The 21,932-nt window shown below is 46.6% G+C and overlaps 1 protein-coding gene across 1 annotated transcript in view; it reads left to right on the forward strand.

Annotated features, from left to right (window-relative positions):
• MAGI2 (membrane associated guanylate kinase, WW and PDZ domain containing 2) overlaps nucleotides 1–20,244 on the forward strand; it is a 1,616,214-nt gene extending 1,595,970 nt beyond the window's left edge. Inside the window, exon 21 of the mRNA XM_062210835.1 lies at nucleotides 19,595–20,244. Coding sequence (XP_062066819.1) covers nucleotides 19,595–20,244 — 650 coding nt within the window. The remainder of the gene's footprint in view (nucleotides 1–19,594) is intronic.
• The last annotated feature ends 1,688 nt before the right edge of the window (nucleotides 20,245–21,932 follow it).

Genomic DNA, 21,932 nt, shown 5'->3' on the forward strand with positions numbered 1-21,932 from the left:
TAAATATGAAGGAAATCACTAGGTTTCCTTGACTGCTCTCTTTCCTCACAGCCTGCACCCATTGCATCAGCAGGCCCAGTCTAGTCTGCAGAAGGATATCCTGCACCCGACCCTGCTCCCCACTCCATCCCTGCCTCCCCGCTCTGAGCCCCTTGTCCGTAACTGAGCCACAGCATTGACTGGCTTTCTTGATCACACCTGTAATGCACTCTACCCCGAGCAGCCACGTTGGCCTTTTAAAGCCTCATTTCTCTGCTGGAAACCATCCAGTGGCTTCCATCACACTAGAGTAAAATCCATACAACTCACAGAAGCCCTGTGCGACCTCACACTTTCCCTCTCCTACCTCCCAGCCCTTCTTGTCATTCGTTCACCTTGCTGAATCCTCTCTCATCAGGACTTTCTCAGGTGTGCCATTGCCTAGACCTCTTAGCCTAGAAACCTCACGACACTGTCTGCACTCAAGTCCCCTTCGTGTCACCTTTCCTGATCCTCCCTGTCTGAACTTGCACCCCACGTCACTTTCCACCTCCTTCACCTACCTTGCTTTTCTTCATTGCACTGATCCTTGTTATGTGTTTATATATTAATCCTCCATCTCTCCCACTATGATATCTCATGAGTATACGACTATTGCTTTCTTCATGAGTATCTTTTCAGTGCATAGATATGGATAACACAAAAAATTGATGCTTAGTAAGTATTGAATGCAAAAAAAAGCAAAGGATTAATACAGCAGCTGAATACAGGGTCTCAGCACAGACAGAGATATGAATGAGAAGAAGAGATTTTGACACATTGATGGGGATGTGGTTGCACATCACTTGCAGGCCCTGTGTGTAGGCATGGATAAATTGTATGCCTGAGTCCTGCCCATGAATGGCCTACAGAGAAATGAGGCCATCATGCACAAGACCCTGTTGCATACCCCAGAGAGGGATTTAGCTGGAGTCCAAGAGTGTCCTCAGAGCCACTCACTTCCACTCTCCCATCTTGGGCAACTTGTGGCTATGATCACCTCCCCTCGAGATAGGGCCCTTGTGACTGATTGTTCTCCGTCCCTTAGTTCAGCTCCCTGCCACTTCAGACAGGCCTGTTATATCTGTGATAAGCAACACAGTTCCAGGAAAGCTTTGAGATTAAAGGTGCCTTCCAAAGATTAAAGTAAAACCTCTTTAATTTGGATTCTTCTAACTCTCTGAACCCTGAATTCATTATCAGTGTCACCGGGCTGAGGCTTATCTTGGTCCAGTGGCGAGGGACACGAGGGAGGTTGCTAAGCAAATGAGTGGTGCAAACATTACTTGCCAAAGGTGTGACCAATTTAAAAAGACTTCTTCATCCAGGCATAAAAACATTTTATCAGCACTATTAATTTGTTCCCAGTTTTTAAATTGAAGTGTAATATACACGCAGTAAAATTCACCCTTTTTAGTCTTTAATTCCATGAGTTTCAAAAAGACAGACACATACAGTCATAAAATCACCACCACGGTCAGGATACGGAACCTCCCACAATTCTCATTCTCCATGGCGGTCAAGCCTCCTCCCACACACAGCCCCCAACACCACAAATCCATTTTCTGTCTGTTTAGCTTTGTGGAGTTGAGGACGCCGTGTAAGTGGACACATACAGTATGCAGTCTTTGAACTGCTTCCCTAGGCGTGCTGCATCGAAGACTAGCTCAGGTTGCTGCGTGTATATGTGGTCATTTGTTCCCTGTGGTAGCTGAGTATCCCACCGAGCCACCGTGCGTGATCCAGTCACCAACTGATGGACACTTGGGTAGCTTCCAGTTTTTGGTGTTTATGAGTAAAATCACCACAAAAACTCTCATCCAGATTTTTGTGTGAACAGGGGGTTGTATTCCATTCAGGTAATGTCTCCGAGCAGAATGAGGCCAGGTGATAACCAGGTCAGGACTTTTTTTCAGAGATTGCCAGTGTCTTCTGGAGCGGCTGTTCCACCTTCCGTTCCCAGCAGTAACATGTTAAGTGTTGGTGCTGCACATTTGTCTTGTTGCTGTTACTGTTTAATTTTTTGGAAAGATTTATTTATTTGAAAGGCTGTAGCAGCGAGAAAGAGAGAGACAGAGAGAGAAACAGAGACAGAGAGACAGAGATCTTCCATCTGCTGGTTCACTCCCCGAAAAGGCCACAACATCAGGGGGCCGGACCAAGCCAAAACCAAGAACCAGGAACTGCCTGCCTGGGCTCCCACATGGGCTCCCACAGGGGTAGCAGGGGCCCAAGCACTTGGGCCATCTTCTGCTGCTGTCCCAGGTGCATTAGCAGGGCGCTGGATCAGAAGTGAAGCAGCCAGGACTGAAATTGGTGCTCATATGGGATGCCAGCATCACAGGTGAACGCTTACCCTGCTGTGTCACAATGCTGGCTTTTCTACTATTTAATTTAAACCATACTAGTAGATGTGTCAATTCAAACCTTTTTTGACCATTTTTAAAAATTAAATTCAAACTATCTGTCTAATGGCTGACAGGTGTATTAACATTCATATACCCACAAATGACATCATTTGATCTTCACGACTCTTCATAGGGAAGAGTCTCATTTTAAAGATGGGAACTGGCAGCTGAAAACAGTGACATGCGGTGCCCAAGCCCACGCCACATGGCAGGACAAGAGCAGCAAGCCAGGCCTCCAGTTGACATCTGTCTAGCACAGGTTACCGATTTCCTCTTCCTGAAGACAAGTAGGGCACAGCTTGGCTGCCAGGACTGTGACCTGTCTACCGAGGCTCCGGGTGACTGAGGGCCCTGGCCAGCTTACGCAGAGGGACAGCCTGTCCTTGCCTGCTGTGGGATGGACCATCCCAGCCCCTTACTCCAGGAAAGCTTCCCTGCTTTCTCTCTCTTCTCAGCAGTCCAATTCCTAGAAAGCAATTCGGCTCATCTTTCCTGCCTCCTTCTTCCTACCACCTGAGTGAAAATGTTTGCACTTTAGTGGGTGCCCCCCTATTTTTGGCAGAACACTTTTTTCATTTTATTTGAAGGTGGAGAGACAGACAAGAGAGAGATTTTCCATCTAGTGGTTCACAACCCCCCCCCCCCCAAAAAAAAAATGGCTACAATAGCCAGGGCTGGGCCAGACCAAAGCCAGGAACCCAGAACTCTATCCCGGTCTCCCACATGGGTGGCAGGGACCCAACTACTTGAGCCATCAACTGCTGCCCCCCCCCACACACACACACACCAGGTACACTTTGGCAGGAAGCTCTCAGAGGCACCACTTCTTCATGCAGTGATTTTCAAACTTTTGTTTAGAGTTTTAAGTGTCCCAAGATATGGCCTAAGCGAGGCTGTCAGCAGGAGACTTTAGATCTACTAGCCTAACCAAAGCACTTCCGTTTTTGTCTGTTGTATGTACTGGGCTTGCCTGTAAGATTTTATTGAACAGTTTGCAAACCACCGTCTCAAAGCAGTTCGCTGTTTTTTTTTTTTTTTTTCTTTTTTAATCATTATCATCGTATTGGGGATAAAAATACCTTCAAGCTCCACTCAAACGCTGAAAACATGTTTGAACTGAATGAACTAGCCTATTTCCCATCTATCCTATAGTGCAGATATATTCCTAATTGAAACCGATCTCTGGGCATCTCCCACATTCCCAGACCAATCTGGATCATGAGGATTCTACTGAATAGGAGAACAGAGCCGAGGTTCCTAGCCTGTGCTCCGTGACTCTCCTTGGGTGAGATATGCCAAGATATTGATTCTTCTTGGCCCATGGGGCATTCAGGAAGGGCTTGGAATCTTCAGATCTGACCATTTTCAAGCTTACCCCTGTACACTGTGTAAATATTATCCTTTTCTCTGTGTCTCCTGGTGTGGAAAAGGTTGGAAAGCACTGGAATCCAGGAGTGGTGTGTGTGGGCCTGGGCTCCGGAGTCAGGTAGTCTGTCATCCCGAGTCTCACCCACCAGTGAGAGGTCCCGACGAAGGGCTGATTTATCAGAGCCTCAGTTTCCTCATCTGTGAATTGGGATAAGAGCACCACGCCTCTTAGAACTCCGGTGAGGGTGAAGATTATGCACATAATACACACAGCACAGTTCCCAGGACATAGGAAGTCCTGCAATGAATGTAGCTCCATTATTAACAGCTCCTCCTGGCCCTCAGATTTGGCCTTTAGACCACAAAGGAAGCTACAATTTGCCATAGATTCATTGCTGTACCTTATTATGCTTTCAAAATGAGTGTCACCATGCAGTTTCAGGAAGCAAATATGGTCGCCATTTTAAAAGTTGTTCATGGTTAAAACCCCTGGTTTACATCTCTCTGGTATAAGGGTGAATCAAGTCCAACAATGGCTTCAGACTGGAAATAGTGCTTCTAAAAGAGCAAAGTGAAATAATGAATTTTTTCCAAAACCTTATAATGCACATTTTTCTTATTTGTATTTTGTTACCAAAAGCAATCACCTTCATGATGGCTGAGCAGATCCAAACGAACCATTTTGATTTGGATACAATCCCTAAAAGGTTTTTCTTTTGAACACAAAAATGACTTCATATTACTCTCCTTTGATCTACCCTACTCATTTTGGTATTTTCTATAATATTCTAAATTATAAGAAAGTTAAATTTTAGTACAACTACATCAGTATTCTGTATTCCCGCCAACCACAGGTTGCAACAAGAAAGCTTTTTGTAAGAAATAACACTTGTCAAATCTATTAATGTCTCTTTTTATCACTATATTACTCCTCTTAAATTTTATTTGATTTTTAATTGGCATTTCTTTACAGTATTTTTGGGCCACAATGTTTCAATTCATGCATTCATTGTGTGAAGATCAAACTAAGGTAATTAGCATATCCATCACCTCAAACATTTATCATTTCTTTGTGATGAGGACGACATCAAAAAATTCTGTCTCAGCTATTTCAAAATATACCTCGTTGTCAACTACTGTGCAGCAGAACACTCATTCCTCCTACCCAGTTGTAGCTTTGTCCCTGCTGACTGATCTCTCCCAGATCTTGTCGCCTCTTGTCCTTCCCAGCCTCTGGTGACCCTCATTCTTCTTGTCCTATGACATCTACTTTTTTAGATTCCAGTTATGAGTGAGATCATGCAGTTGTCTTTCTGTGCCTGGCTTATCTCACCTCCAGGTTCAGCCACGTAGTCAAAAAGGATAGGATTTCATCCTTTTTAAGTCACTGACTAGTATCCCAGACTATATAATATCACATGTTCTTATCTGTTTACCAGTTGACGGACACTTCAGTGGATTCCAGATCTCAACCGTTGTGAACAGTGCTGCACATGAGAGTATAGCTGTCTCTTCCATATATACTTTCATTTCCTTTGGATATATATCCAACAACGGGATTACTGGATCACAGTGTAGCTCTGTTTTTAACTTTAATTTAAAGGATTTATGGCAACAATTTTAGCAACATATGTGACATACATATATTTATTCAAAAATACAATTTCAGAAAACTGATACAGAAAGAAACATGTTTTGGATAACCCCATATGCATTTAAGACATTGAATTCATTTTTTAACATCTGCCTTCCGTGAAAACTAAAGTCCTAAGCAATTTCACTGGTGAATTCGGGGGGGGGGGGGGGGGGCATTGTAATCCATAAACTGTACTTCGGAAATTCATATCTACTAAACAAAAGTTTAAAAAAAAACATTTAAAGAAGAAATAATAGCATAATATGTTCTTCCAGAAAAGAGAAGAATCAAGTGTTTTCAGTGCATTATGAGACCAACTTAGCCCAGATATGAAAACCTACTCAGTTCAAGGAAAAGGAATCATGGAATTATAGCCCAAGTAAAGTAGGTGAGAAAATCCCTAGCTATATAGCAAATCAAGTCCAGGAAAAATAAATATGCATCATCAGATGTTTGCTCTCTTTCTCATTTAGGTACCTATCCCACAGTCGAGTTTGTACTTTAGCGTGTTTTCATGATTGTCACTGTCTTCATTTCACTTCTACTGTAGGATTTCCTTGAGCATGTCTTGTAGCCCTGAGGTGATAAGTTCCTTCAGTTTTTGTTTATAATGGCAAGTCTTTATTTCTCCTGCATTTCTGAAAGACAGTTTTGCTGGGTGTAGTATTCTTTTTTTTTTTTTTTTTTTTTTTTTGACAGGTAGAGTGGACAGTGAGAGAGAGAGAGACAGAGAGAAAGGTCTTCCTTTTGCCATTGGTTCACCCTCCAATGGCCGCCGCGGCAGGCACGCTGTGGCCGGCGCACCGCGCTGATCTGATGGCAGGAGCCAGGTACTTATCCTGGTCTCCCATGGGGTGCAGGGCAGAGAGCTGGCCTGGAAGAGGGGCAACCGGGACAGGATCGGTGCCCCGACCGGGACTAGAACCCGGTGTGCCGGCGCCGCAAGGCGGAGGATTAGCCTAGTGAGCCGCGAAAGTTTATTTATTTGAAAGAGTTACACAGAGAGAAAAGGCGAGGCAAAGAGAGAGAGAGAGAGGTCTTCCATCCACTGGCTCACTCCCCAGTTGGTCGCAACAGATGGAGCTGTGCCGATCCAAAGCCAGGAGTCAGGAGCTTCCTCCGGGTCTCCCACGAAGGTACAGGGGCCCAAGAACTTAGGCCATCTTCCGCTGCTTTCCCAGGCCAAAGCAGAGAGCTGGATAGGAAGAGGAGCAGCCGGGACCCGAACCGGCGCCCACATGGGATGCCAGCGCTTCAGGCCAGGGCCTTAGCCTGCTGCACCACAGCATTGGCCCCATGGGCGTAGTATTCTTGACCAGCAATCTTTTTTTCCAGGACTTTGAGTATTTTATTTCATTTTCTCCTGGCCCATAAGATTTCTTCCAAGAAATCTGCCATTAACTTCATGGGGATTCTCTTACAAGTGACTTGAATGCTCTTGTCATGCTGTTTTCTGAGTTCTCCTTGTCTTGTACTTTGTTTAAAATATGCCTCGGGATCTTTTTTGACCAAATCTGTTAGGAGTCTAGTGGGCTTCCTGGATTTTTCCCAGCGTTTGGAAAGTTTTCAGCAATTATTTCACTGAATGGGCTTGCTCTGCCTTTTCCTTTCTCTTGTCCTTTTGGAACACCCATAAGTTGAATGTTTGCTTGGATGGCTGTTATTTCAAAATGTTTGTTTTCAATTCTGCCACCTCAGTTCTGCTGCTGAGTTCCCAATTATTTTTAAATTTATTTATGGAGCTCCTTAGATGCAAGATTCTGGATTGGTTCTTTTCTCATTATCTCTCCCGCTGCTGAATGTATCTTTCAAGTCATGAGTTATCTTCCTGATTTCATTGAATGATCAGCCCCTTATTCACTCGCATCTCATTAAGTTTCCTTAATATTGTTTTGTGCCTTGTCAGGCGAATCATCGATTTCCACTTCCGTGTGGTCTGTTGCTACTGAGTTATTGTGTTTCTTTTGGAAGCAGCATGTGACCTTGTTTTTCTTTCTTTTTAAAAAAAAAGTATTTATTTATTTGAGAGACAGAATTACAGACAGAGAGAGGGAAAGAAAGTTCTTCCATCCACGGGTTCACTCCGCAAATGGCCAGAACAGCCAGAACTAAGCCGATCTGAAGCCAGGAGCCAGGAGCTTCTTCCGGGTCTCCCATGTGGGTGCAGGGGCCCAAGGACTTGGGCCATCCTCTGTGCTTTCCCAGGTATATTAGCAGAGAACTAGATAGGAAGAGGTACAGCCAGGACATGAACCAGTGCCCATATGGGATGCTGGCATTGCAGGCGGAGGCATAGCCCACTTTGCCATAGTGCCAGCTCTGTGACCTTGTTTTTCGTACTTCTTTTTTATTGTGTGCGTTTTGTGCATCTGGTGGGTCAGTTGCTTTTACCAGTTTTATAAGGTGGCTTTTGTAGTAAAAGACTTTCTGCTGGTGATGTGTCTTGGAGTGCTGGCTGGATATGCTGCGTTGGCTTTGGTCCCACATAGGTACTTCGGTCCTCTTTGTGTAGTAGCTTCTTCAGCTATAACCAATGTTGGTGACATCTGTGGGTGTCTCAGTGGCCTAGGTTGCAGGGATTGTGGGATTGCACCACCACTGGGATGCTACTCCCTTGGATGGAGCCAGTCTGCTGGCAAGTCTGGGTGCAGTGCACTTGGCTTGCACTTCTCAGTTTCTGCACATCATGTGAGGGTGGGGCACTGAGGCAAGTATCTTTAAAATACATAGCATTATCCCAGACTTCGAGAAGTCTAATGTTATCCCTGATTCCAGCTTATATTTCCAATATTTTCATACATCAGCGCTCTAAACATAAGGTGTATCCTGTGTCCAAAGTCCAAATACAAATGACATCTCACAGTCTCCATTAGAAACAATCGTGAATCTGCTTCTGATGATCACTTAGATGGGACACTAATGTGAAGAAATCAATGCCTGTTTCCCATTCAGAATAGCAGAGAGAAAAGGCATCCAGGGACGGTATGCCAGCTGCTTGCAGAACATCACCCAGTAGAGAGAGCCATTCAGTGACCCAGCTCATTGCCACATGATGTGTGGTCTTTCAGTAAGCTACATAATGCCCTGTGTCTCGATTTGCTTATCTGTAGAATGTGCTCATGTGGTAACATGAGCTGACATGCTTCACAGCCTTAAAAGAGTGCCTGGCACTCAATAAGGACCTCAGTCAGTGTCAGATGTCACCATTGCTCATAGTACCAATACTATTCGTTTCTTCCAGAACAATCTAATTCAGAAAGCAATCATTAGGTCCTATACTAGGAGGAAAGCAATGCAGGAACCCTTTCTTAGATCTTAAGGCACCACCCAACCCCAAAGCAGGAATCCTTGGGCCCACTAGTGAGATGTGAAGAAGATGACAGGCCCTCTCTGCCCTTCCCTGTCCCTGGCTGCCTTCTCAGGCCTTCTCCCTTAGGCCTTAGCACAGGATAAAATCACCCTTTACTGGGATATGGGTCACACTGATTTTTTTTTTTTTTGTAGAAATGTTTGCTGGAGATGAGAGCCCCCTGGGATGAGCAAGACCCCAGATCCCTATTTACTGTAACAAGCAATTCATTCCTCGAGGGCCAGCCCACTGGTTACTGTCCCTGGGGTTATATTTCACAAAATCAACATCCATTGAGTCCGTTTCTGGAAAAGACTTTTTTTATCTTTTTCACATGAAGTGAAAATACAGTACAGTTTCTTTTTCTTTTTTTCCCCCAAAGAAACCATTTATTTAAAGAGTACAAATTTCATAAGTACAACTTTAAGAATATAGTGATTCTTCCCATCATACCTGCCCTCCCACCCCACCTCCTCCCTCCTATCCCATTCCCAGTCCCATTCTCCATAAGGAGAAAAAAAAAAAAAAAAAAACCTGTTCCTCGACAGTCAAGACAAGGGCTCTTTAAGTTATTGCTTCTCAAAGTGTCACTTTCACTTCTACAGATTGCCTTTTAGGTGCTCTGTTAGTTATCACAGATCAGGGACAACATATGGCATTTGTCCCTTTGGGCTGGCTTATTTCACTCAATATGATGCTTTCCAGATTCAACCATTTTGTTGCAAATGAGATTTCATTTTTTAAAAGATTTTATTTATTTATTTGAAAGTCAGAGTTAGAAGGAGAGGCAGAGGGAAAGAGAGGTCTTCCATCTGCTGGTTCACTCCCCCAGACAGCTGCAACGGCCAGAGCTGTGCCGATCTGAAGGCAGGAGCCAGGAGCTTCTTCCAGATCTCCCACACGGGTGCAGGGGCCCTAGGACTCCGGCCATCCTCCACTGCTTTCCCAGGCCATAGCAGAGAGCTGGATAGGAAGTAGAGCAGCTGAGACTCGAACTGGTGCCCATATGGGATGCTGGCACTGCAGGCAGCAGCTTTACCCACCAACCACAGCGGCAGCCCCCTCATTTTTTTTTTTTTTTACCACTGTGTAATTGCAATACATAGGAGTTCAGATAACTCTTTCATATGCTGATTTCATTTCCCTTGAATAAATTCCCAGGAGTGGGATGGCTGGGTCATATGGTAGGTCTATATTCAGATTTCTGAGGTATCTCCATTCTGTCTTCAACAATGGCTTTACCAATTTACATTCCCACCAACAGTGGATTAGGGTACCTTTGTCCCCACATCCTCGCCAGCATTTGTTGTTTGTTGATTTCTGTATGAGAGCCATTCTACCCAGGGTGAGGTGAAACCTCATTGTGGTTTATTTGCATCTCACTGATGGCTAGTGATCCTGAGCATTTTTTTTCATGTGTGTTGGCCATTTGGATTTCCTCTTTTGAAAAATACCTGTTTAAGTCCTTGGCCCATCTCTTAACTGGGTTTTTTTTGTTGTGGAGTTTCTTGATCTCTTTATATATTCTGGTTATTAATCCTTTATCAGTTGCATTGTTTGCAAATAATTTCTCCCATTTTGTTGGTTGCCTCTTCATTTTTCTGAGTGTTTCTTTTGCAATACAGAAGTTTCTCAATTTGATGTAATCCCACTTGTTGATTTAGGCTTTGATTGCCTGTGCCTCTGGGGTCTTATCCAAGACATCTTTGCCTGTGCCAATGTCTTGCAGGGTTCCCCAATGTTCTCTAGTAATTTGATGGTATCAGGTCGTAGATTTAGGCCTTTAATCTTTCTGAAAGGATTTTAGTGTAAGGTGTAAGGTAGGGGTCCTGCTTCATACTCCTGCATGTGGAAATCCAGTTTTCCCAGCACCACTTGTTGAAGAGACTGTCCCTGTTCCAGGGATTTATTTTAGCTCCTTGATCAAATATAAGTTGGTAGTAGATGCATTGATTGCTTTCTGGTGCTTCTATTCTGTTCCATTGGTCTATCCATCTGTTTTTGTACCAGTACCAGGTTGTTTTGATTATAACTGCTTTCTAGTATGTCTTGAAATCTGGTATTGTGATGCCACCAAATTTGTTTTTGTTGTATAAGATTGTTTTAGCAACCACTATATTCCTAAAGCTATACCTATGAAATTTATATTTATTAAATAAAAGCTTTCTAAAAAATATTGTTTTAGCTATTCAAGGTCTCCTGTGCTTCCATATGAATTTCAGCATCATTTTTTTCTAGATATAAGAAGAATGCTTTTGGTATTTTGATTGGTATCACATTGAATCTATAAATTGCTTTTAGAAGAATGGACATTTTGATGATATTGATTCTTCCAATCCATGAACATGGAAGATTTTTTTCCCATTTTTTGGTATCTTCTTCTATTTGTTTCTTTAATGTTTTGTAATTCTCATTGTAGAGATATTTGACATCCTTGGTTAAATTTATTCTAAGGTATTTGATTTTTTTTTTTTTTTTTGTAGCTATTGTGAATAGGATCCATCTTAGAAGTTCGTTTTCAGTCATGGCATTGCCTATGTATACGAGGCTGTTGATATTTGTGTATTGATTTTATATCCTACTACTTTACCAAACTCTTCTGTGAGTTCCAATAATCACTTGGTAGAGTCCTTTGGATCCCCTACATATAGAATCATGTCATCTGCAAATAGGAAGAGTTTGACTTCCTCATTCCCAATTTGAATCCCTTTGATTTCTTTTTGTCGTCTAATGGCTCTAGCTAAAACTTCCAGGACTATACTGAATAGCAATGGTGAGAGTGGGCATCCTTGTCTGGTTCTGGATCTCAGTGGGAATGCTTCCAACTTTTCCCCATTCAATAGGACTTTGGCCATGATTTGTCATAAATTGCCTTGATTGTGTTAAGGAACATTCCGTCTATACCCAGTTTGCTTAGAGATTTTTGTCACGAAAGGGTGTTGTATTTTATCAAATGCTTTCTCTGTGTTTATTGAGAGAATCACATGGTTTTTGTTCTGCAGTTTGTTAAATGTAACATATCACATTGGCTGATTTGCGAATGTTGATAAATCCTTGCATACCAGGGACGATAAATCCCTCTTGGTCCAGGTGAATGATCTTTCTGATATGCTGTTGGATTCAACTGGTCAGAATTTTGCTGAGGATTTTGCACATTTTATTTTTCAACACTGCTAAGCTCCTGAAAGGGAATGTAAGAGACGATATATCTTTTGGCAAAAGTAATGGTCTGTGTGTGTAACTTGTATATTTATGTCTTAGCCAGTATTTTTTGTAAGATCTATTTATTTATTTATTTTAAAGGCAGAGTTACAGAGAAAGAGGGAGAGATAAAGAGTTCTTCCATCTGCTGGTTCATGCCCCAGAGGACTGCAACAGGCAGGGTTGGGCAAGGCTGAAGCCAGGAGCCAGGAGCTCCATTCAGGTCTCCCACATGGGTGGCAGGGGCCCAAGCACTTGGGCCATCTTCTGCTGCTTTCCCAGGCATATTAGCAGTAAGATGGATTGGAAGTGTAGCAGCTGGGACTCAGATGGGATGCAGCTTACCCTGCTCTGCTACAACACCAACCAATCTGTTTTCTTGAAAAGATCCAAACTGGCAACAACTAACAACAGAAAGTGGTGGTTCTAACTTAGGAAAGACTTAGTTCTGCCACAGGGCAGGAGAGATAGTGAGAGCCTGTCTGATTGTGGGTTCATCTGAACATCCCGTGGCATGCTGGTTCAGGACTCCCCAGGGAAGTCTCTTCAAGCAAAGCCACTATTGCATCATTCCAGCTGGGAGGATCATCCAGGGAAGGAACTTCTGTACAAAAGCAGGGAAGCTTGAACCATGCGCCCTTGGAACCAGAGCTTTTCCACCCAAGACAGTGGGGAACTCTTCCCAGTGACGTGCTCCCTCAGTGCATCTCCCACCGGGCTCGGAGTTTTTCCCTCTTACTTCAAGCACGCATTGCCATTTCAACCCCACACTCCCTCCCAGAACTGATCAAAGCCACAGACACAAACCTGTTCTTGACAGATTAGGCTTGCAGTGAAACGCCTGTGCCCGCAACGAGCTATTGGGTTTCAAGTCTTCCATTTCCATTTGCGGAACAGATTTATTCGCTCTTCGAATATTCATCGAGCACTTACTTTGTGTCAAGCACTGTTAAGTTCACTGGGAACCCACAGGAGCATTGTGGTCACTGTCCTCATGGTTTATAATTAGTAAATCGAATAAATAAAAAAAAATACGATCATAAGTTGTACGTACTGTGAGGAAGTACGAGCAGGATGCTGACGGGGAAGGCAGAGTAGCTGCTGCAGACTGGAATGCTCTGGGTGACATGTGGGATCCTGAGGGACAGGGCTGGGACTGTGGCGAAACAGGTAAAGCCGCCACCCACAATGCCCGCATCCCATATGGGCACCGGTTCGAATTCTGCTTGCTCCACTTCTGATCCAGCTCTCTGCAGCAAAAGATGGCTCAAGTACTTGGGCCTCTACTACCCACATAGGGGACCTGGAAGAAGCTACTGGCTCCTGGTTTGGCCTGGCCCAGCCCTGGGCTGTTGAGGCCATTTGGCAGAAGATCTCTCTCCTTCTCTCTCTGTCTCTTTGTCTCTCTCTCTCTCTCTCTCTCTCTCTCTATATATATATATATATATATGTATATGTACATATATATATAGGTAAATATATATATATATGCCTTCCAAATAAATAAATCTTAAGAAAGAAAGAGAATCTGAATAGATGAAAAAGAACCCATCGTGTGACTAGCAGAAGGAAGAGCCTCCCCCAGCTGAGAAGTCAATGGTGACATACCAGAATACAAAACATGCTTGGTGCTGCTTGAGGATCTAAACAGAGACCAGTGTGGGTGGAGATTAGGAGATGAAGCTGGGGCTTTTGTAGGATTTGCTAATACTTTTAGATTTTTAGTCTCAAAGCAGTGGGAAACCAATGACAGTTTTATGCAAAAGAACAGCATGATATAATGTCTGTCTCAAAAAGATTGTTGTGAATGCAACATGGAGAGGTGCCAAAGGAAAGAGTGGACTGTGGCCATACATAGGCCATGTGAGAAGTGAGAGCTTGGCGAGCCAGTCCCTTAGATGGGGTCACAGGGTTCGTTTTCCTGGGGAGGGTGTGTGGTTCCCAGTCTACTACACTTTTATCTTTCTCTTGTACTGTTTCTGAATAGCTGAAATTCATTTTTTGAAATTTTTTAAATATTTGAAAGGCAGAATTACTGGGGGTAGAGGGGGAGACAGAGAGAGAGAGAGAGAGAGAGAGGTCTTATATCTGTTGGTTCATTCCCCAAATGGCCACAACAGCTGGGGCTGGGCCAGGCCTAAGCTAGGAGCCTGGAACTCCATCCACACCTCCTATGTAGATGGCAGGAGCCCAAGCACTTGAGCCATCTGCTGCTGCTTTCCTAGGTGCATTAGCAGAGAACTGGATTGGAAGTGGAACAGCCAGGACTCAAACCCATGCCCATATAGGATGCTAGCACCACAGACGGTGGCTTAATCTGCTGTGCCACAATGCTGGCTCCCAGTTTTTTGAAATCTCTGCCTCCAACAGTATCCCCAAGGGTTTATGAAAGACATCCACCCTGTGGCTTCTTTGAACAGTGATTGTATTGAGTCAACCAAACTGGTTGCCACCCTCCAGGGACCGCTCTGTATCTTGAGCTGTGGTGGTACAGGGGAGTATAAGTTGACAGAATCCACCTGTATTTGAAGATAAGAAGAATCTGTCTTTCAAATGGGTTGTGTTTGTGAAGCAAGGGAGAGAAAGGAATCAAGGCTGAGTCCACGTGACAACTGTCCCTTCACCAACATGTGGAAATGAAAGGGGGAACAGCATGGGCTTGGGGAGAAAAGAGTGCTCTTCTGCACTTGTTCAGAGAAGGATGCCAATGACTCCAAGTAGAGAAACCAAGAAGGCTGATGGATACACCAACACGGCACCCAGCAGAAATGCCTGGGAGTATTGTTGCATAAAAGCCACATGAGGGTCTAGTGCTGTGGCGTAGCGGGTAAAGTCACCATTTGCAGTACCGGTATCCCAAATGGGCACCGGTTTGAGTCCTGGAAGCTCCATTTCCGATCTAGCTCTCTGCTATGGCCTGGGAAAGCAGTGGAAGATGGCCCAAGTTCTTGGGCCCCTGCACCCATGTGGGAGACCCAGGAGAAGCTCCTGGCTCCTGGCTTCAGATCGGTGCAGCTCCGGCCATTGCCAAAATCTGGGGAGTGAACCAGTGGATGGAAGACCTCTCTCTCTCTCTCTCTCTCTCTCTCTCTGCCTCTCCTCTCTCTGTGTAACTCTGACTTTCAAATAAATAAATAAATCTTTAAAAAAAAAAAAAAAAGAGCCACACGAACAGATGAGAACACCTAGAGGAGACTAAAGAGGAAGAAAATTACCTAAGACCACACCCTAAGGCCGTCACAGAACCCCACAGGAGCCTGCACATTAAATTGAGAAGGGACTGTCAGAATGGTAGGGAAAGAGCAGAATAGGGCAGGGGGACAGCCAGGAGGCCAGTGAGGGTCTAGAAGCAGCCAACTATGGGGAAATGTGGTGAGATAAAGCATTTGCATGCAAATGGCACGGAGAGGTGTCCTCTGGGCTTGACAACGCAAAGGTCACTGGTGACCTTGACCAGAGCAGTTTCACTAGAGTGAGGGTAGTGAGGGAAGGCAGGCTGAGCAAGTCAGTTTGGAATGCAAGTTTTTGTCCTTCCTCCTTTTGGTCATCGGACTTGGGGACCTTGCTAAGACACGGGGGAGGTGGGAACCCCAGCAGGCCAGACATGGCTGCCTTTGTCTAAGATGCCTTTCTGTTGTCTCCGGAACACAGTTAGAGCATCTCAGACAGGAAGCCTGCTGTGGAGCATGGCTTCCTTGGCAACCACCAAAGAAGACAGGAAAGGAGGGAGAGAAACCAAAACCATGGACTGAAAGAACTGAACTTGATGCATTCTTCTGGCTGCTGAATGTCAACATTGTGTGAAAACTCAAGCTGGCAGTGTGAGGGGAGGGTCCTTCCTCTCCACCACCATTCATGTCACCTTGATGACGTAGATGAGAGAGCCACAGGGTAAAGGGGCCACCCACTGAGCTTGGCAGGCTTATACCTGGGCAGATACCTCATGTCTGGATTGAACTGGCCACTTCCTGTGCAGAAAAATGAAAAACATTAAGCCACACATATAAGCATCCATCTTTCAAATCCTTTTACTTTATGATCTTAGTTAATTTTAAAATCTGATTGAGCTTTAGTTTCTCCCACTGTTAAATATTTAATGACTTATAAACAAACACTTGAGGAATCTTTTTATGGTAATAGGAATCCCATGATATTTGTGAGCGATTTCACCTTTGTGTTTACTGCATGAGGGAACCCCACGTAGGGGTGAGCAAGGGTAGAAAGAGAAAAGAGCTGCTCTCTGTGTCTCAGGGGTAATGTAAGGCCAGCTAATGATGGATGTTTATATGTGTGGTTTAATGCCTGCCATTTTTCTGTTTTGTTTTGTTTTTAAGATTTACTTACTTACTTGAGAGGCAGAGTTACAGACAGAAGGTAAGACAGAGAGATCTTTCATCTGCTAGTTCACTCTCCAAATGGCCACAATGGATGGAACTAGGCCAATACGAAGCCAAGGGCCAGGAGCTTCTTCCAGGTCTCCCACATGGATGCAGAGGCCAAGCACTTGGGCCATCTTCTACTGCTTCCCCAGGCCATCAGCAGGGAGCTGGATTGGAAGTGGAGTAGCCAGGACTTGAACCAGCGCCATTATGGGGTGCTGGGACCACAGGCAGATGCTTAACCTACTATGCTACAGTGCCAGTCCTATCATTTTTCTTAATAAGAACATTCCAGTTCAATTCTATATATGTGGGAAGTAAGATGTCTGGAAATAAATGCTAAGTTCTCTGTTCAGTGATGGGATCCAGTTCCTGTTGATCAGCAGTGGACAATGAACACGTCCTTCTCACATGCTTTAAGCACCCCCTTCTTTAAAAAAAAAAAAAAAAGTTTTAATTTATTTGAAAGGCAGAGTGACAGAGAGGGTGATTCAGAGAGAGTGAAATCTTCCAGCCACTGATTCACTCCCCAAAAGTCTGCTGGGGCCAGGAACTCCATCCAAGTCTCCCATGTGGGTGGTAGAGACCCAAGCACGTGGGCCATCTTCCACTGCCTTCCCACGTACGTTAGCAAGAAGGTAGACAGGAAGCAGAGCAGCCAGGACAGGAACCTGATACGTGACGCTGGTGTTGTAAGCAGTGGCCTGACCTGCCATGCCGCAATGCCAGCCCCATGCTTTGATCCTCTTTGCGAGGTGACATCTTGAGACAATCTCTTCAGGAAGTAAAAAAAAAAAAACGGTGAGGACACCCAAGATGTTACTCCTGGCTGGCCCATTTTGTAATCTTGGTCAAGTGATTTAACCTCTCTCTGCTTCAATTCCTCCTCCAGGAAATGATGTGAATAATATCAACCTTCTCCCTGTGTCTCAGAAGTAATTTGAGGCCAGCTAATTGACTCTACCATATGAGATGCAATGGTGGGGAAAAGAGCTATTAAAATGTGGAATATCATTACCATGCTCCATGTCAGAGATGACCATTTCATAAGCTACCCTCTGGCTAGGCCTTTTGGAAAAAAAAAAACACACACACACACACACTTCTAACATTCTAGGCAAAAATCTTCCTGTCTTCACGGAATTGCCACTGTCATTCGTTTGATCCTAAACTCTAACCCAGTCCTGGGTGGAACGTATTTCCATTTTCACCACATACATTTGTGCTTGAAGATTTCAGCGTATTCTCCGAGGTAACCCAAGGACACCTGAGGTGCAGCAAACCACACCTGGGGAGCCTGGCGTGTTTTCAGAACCTCGCCTGTTAGAGGCTCTCTGGCCTATTGGTTAAGTCATCTGTGTTCCCCCGTCAGAGGGCCTGGGTTTGCTGCTCGGCCCTGGCTCCTCACTGCAGCTTCCTGCTAACGAGGAACCCTAGAGACACCAGGCGATGCCTCAAGGAACTGCATCCTGCCACCCGCAACGGAGACCAGGACCTGCTCCCCGCTGCAGCCGTTGTGAGCATTTAGGTAGTGAACCAGTAGTGAGGGAGTGCTCTCATGGTCTCTCTCTCTTTTTTTTCTCTCTCTCTAACCTGTCTCTTTCTCTATCAAACAAATAACAGTGAAAAACAAAACCTCACCTGCAAACGTAATAGTTAGGTGAGAGCTTCCACAAGAACGCAGACCATCAACAGGCAGCCTCTGGAGCATGGCTTCCACATGAACAAAATCCCTAAGCACTGGGCAGCCATGGAGCACAGACACATGGGCGTTATCCCCATCTTATAAAGCCTCTGTGTGAGGCTCACAGAGAGCTGATGGTTGGTGCAAAGTCGCGGCACTGAGAACAAATGCCAGAGGCAGGATTGGATGCCAGGTCTTCCGATGCTCCTCCAAGACATTCACTATGAGGACGTTAGTGGACATCAGTCCATAGCAGGCAAGGAGGATACCTACTCCATTCAGATTTCACAGCAAGGAAGAAACTTGCTTATGATCGATTTGACAAAGGGGGCCAAAATGATGGGGAAAAATCAACCCCGATGCCTCTTTCCCTTCTCATCTCTTTACTAGTCAGTATCAAAGGCCACATAATAAATCCTCACCTTGACAACAAAGTGGACCCTTGGCATCCACGGCCTGAGCAGGCGCAGGACACACAGTCTCTGGACACGATGCAGAGGCTGGAACTTGAATCAAATGCACTGAGGCTGGTGTGTGGGGCTGAACCTCAGCTAAGGCGGGAAGCTCACCTCTAGTTTCCTCACCCATGGCCACGAGTCCATATTACACTCGAGCATAGTATTACAAAATCTGAGGCTCTCCCAAGGCCACGAGCCGTATTCCTCACGAATTCTCGAGGCTTTGCTGGGTAGGAGGCTCCCTGCTTCCATGCTGCCTGCTGGAGTAGTGAGCGAGTCCAGGCTCATGTTGTGGCTCCTGGAGGCAACCAACTGAGATTCCCAACGCAGCTGTGGCCCTCCTGGCTGTCTTCCCAACAGCGATTGTTTAAAAACAAACAAAAAAAAAAAGTCATGACATCTTTACCAAGCTGTTTTATACGTGTTTTGATGTCAGTTGGGAGAATTTAAATCCTCATAAACGTTGAAAATGAGATCTCCTAGAAGGAATCATTTCTAAAGTCCGGAGGCCTTCCATAATGTGAAAAACGACGATTCTTACAAAGACAAGCCAATACTGGTGGTTTTCAGATGAGGCCATCCAAAGCCGCAACATGAGCAGGCTTCGAGTGACACCTAACGGCTGAGAAAGTCACTCCCCCAAAACTGTTTAAAATTATCCCAACCCGCGTTCTGCCTCCAAGCTTGTCTCAGAATCACCTGGGTGCCTGTTACCCAAAAACAAAAATCAATTTAAAAGTGCCCGGACGCCGGCCTCGTCGCGAGGACCCGGCATTGCTCAAAACCACTCCGGGCCGACGCCAGCGTGCGGTGGAATTTGAGAACCTCAGCCGCCCACCCGGGGCCGACGGACCCGCGGACACCTCCAGCCGGCAGGCAGGCAGGCAGGCAGCCCAGGTCAGGGCCACGGCAGGAGGCCCGGGCTGGCGCGGACCTCCGCGGTCGGCCTGACGGGGCCCGGGGTCGGGAGGGACGGAGCGCGCGGGTCCGCACGGGGCGGGGAAGGCGGTGTGCGCGGCGCGCGGCGCGGAGGGAGGCCGGGGGTGCGGGGAGCCGGGCGGCGCGCCCCTAACGCCTGTGCTTGTGTCCGCAGACGAACCCAGCGCCTGGAGTGCTGCCGCTGCCGCCGCCCCAGGTCTGCCGCAAGTAGGCGTCTCCCTGGAAGACATCCTCTCTCCATTCTCTCCATCACATCCAGCCCCACCCTCCGACCCTTCCCTCCAGATAGGCCCAGACCCCACTTGGGATATCAAAAGGGAACACGACGTTAGGAAACCAAAGGAGCTTTCAGCCGGCGGCCAGAAGAAGCAGCGCCTCGGGGAGCAGAGGGAGCGCTCGGCGAGCCCGCAGCGGGCCGCGCGGCCGAGGCTCGAGGAGGCGCCCGGCGGCCAGGGGCGGCCCGAGGCCGGCAGGCCCGCCTCGGAGGCCAGGGCGCCCGGGCCCGCGGCGGCGGACGCGGCGGACGCGACGCGGGCGGGCGGGCAGGAGGGTCTCCGCGCCGCGGCGGCCCCGGAGCCCGGCCGGCGCGAGGCTCCCGGGGCGGCGGCCGCGTGCGGCGGCGTGGGCGGCGTGGGCGCGCGGGAGGCCGGGGCGGGCGCGCGCGCAGGTGCCCGGCCGGGCCCGCGGCCGCCGGGGGTCGCCCCCGCGCGCAAGGCCTCGGTGGCGCCGGGGCCGTGGCGGGTGCCGGGCTCCGACAAGCTGCCGGGCGCGCTGAAGCCCGGCGCCTCGGCCGCCGGCAGATGAGCGGTGCGGCCGGCCGCCTCCACACGCAAGGCCACGCTTCCGAGGCTCCGTCTCGACGGCGTTTTAATTTATTGTCCCTTTCACACACCGCGTTAGATGCACGAGGCCACCCGGGCCTGGGAGCACCGGCCCGCAGCCCCCCGCGTGTCCGCCGAGCGCGGGCGGGCGGACGGAACTGATCCTAAAAGACCCCCACCCGGGTCCGCGGCGGGGGGCCCGGGCAGCTACGGAAGAACCAAAACACGACGCGGAGAGGCAGTGCAGTGTAGCTTTAGCTTAACGAAGAGAGAAAAAAAATACAATAAAACTCCCCCCACTGCATGAAGGATTTGGATGTCATCCAAACTTTAGATCAAGAAACTGGACACGTTAAGAGCAATCACAAACTGGAATTTCGCCTTAAAAACAAATATCAAACTGCACGGAGCAAGCGGAAACTGAGACGAGATTATATCTTTTAATTGATCTAAAGCGTTGTAAATAAATTGTTCTTGACGTATCTGGACAGGGGCTGCGGGGTTTCTTTGAAACGTTCGCCAACTGCTCGCCCCTGACGTGTTCCCCGGCTCGCCCCTGGCGTCAGCAGCAGGACGAGTCGGAAACCTTAGTGACTTCATCGGTGTGATGCTATTTTTTTTTAACTGCCATTTCTGTGATCAAGTCATATTTCTGTACATTTTCCAGTGTAGGAGAACAAACGGTTTTTTTTTTTTTTAATTGTATCTTAGGGAACAAGTCGCCATCAGTCGGAGTTTGGCAGTGGAGAGCCTAGATCGTCATTGGTTTCCCTCTACAATAGGCACCTGTGATGGGTGGGCCGCCGCGGTTCCTTCGCTCCCCGCTAGCGGAGGCGGAGGGGGCCGCTCGGTCGGCCGTGTTTTACTTCACTTGTTTTATTGTCTCGTTTTAAAACCCTCCTTCCATTCCCTCGTTTGCACTTTGACAGAGCAAAGTATTGTCCTCTATTTTTCAGATTATAATGAATCTCTAATATTAAAAAAATCACTATGATAACCAATTTATTTTCATTAAAGAACATGAGTCCTTTTAGCATTCCTTTCTGCTTCTCTTTCCTTATTCCTCCTTTTGTTTCCATTTGGTTTGCTTTCGTCTTGTATTCTTTGCCGAATTTTTTGATTTCACTCGCAACTTCTAGATGTTTCTGTTTACCTTCACGGACCTGTGATTGATTCCCCTAGAAAAATTCGGAGGCTTTTCCTGCCTCTCTCCCCGCTGTTTTTAGCATTTCTTTGGGAAAAGTTAGCTTGAGTTAATCAGCCATTGGCACTTACTGTAGCCACACATATTAAAAGACAAAACGTTTCTAAAGGCATATTATCGTTAACACACCCTGAACCCATGTGGCCTCATTCTTCCCCGGTCCTGCCCCTTGCAGGAGTTCAAATGCAAATAAGCTCACCTCCCTAGGCCTGCCTACTAGAAAGTCAAAGACCAGACCCGGTCCTTCAGGCCGGGTCACACACCGTGGCCTCCCTCTCCCCGCCCCCACCTTGGTCATTGCCCCCACCCGCGCTCTAGCGGTTTAATTTCCATCAGGCTTGGAGTCGTTTGCTTGTTTGACAAGAGGGGACCATGGCTGACAGTCCCACGTGAAGGCTCTTGCAGCTTGTAAGAGCAGTTTCCAAAATGAAACCCATTCATCATAAACAAAAGCACAAACACATGTA

This window comes from Lepus europaeus, chromosome 1, assembly GCF_033115175.1.
Source record: "Lepus europaeus isolate LE1 chromosome 1, mLepTim1.pri, whole genome shotgun sequence".
Taxonomy (NCBI): Eukaryota; Metazoa; Chordata; class Mammalia; order Lagomorpha; family Leporidae; genus Lepus; species Lepus europaeus.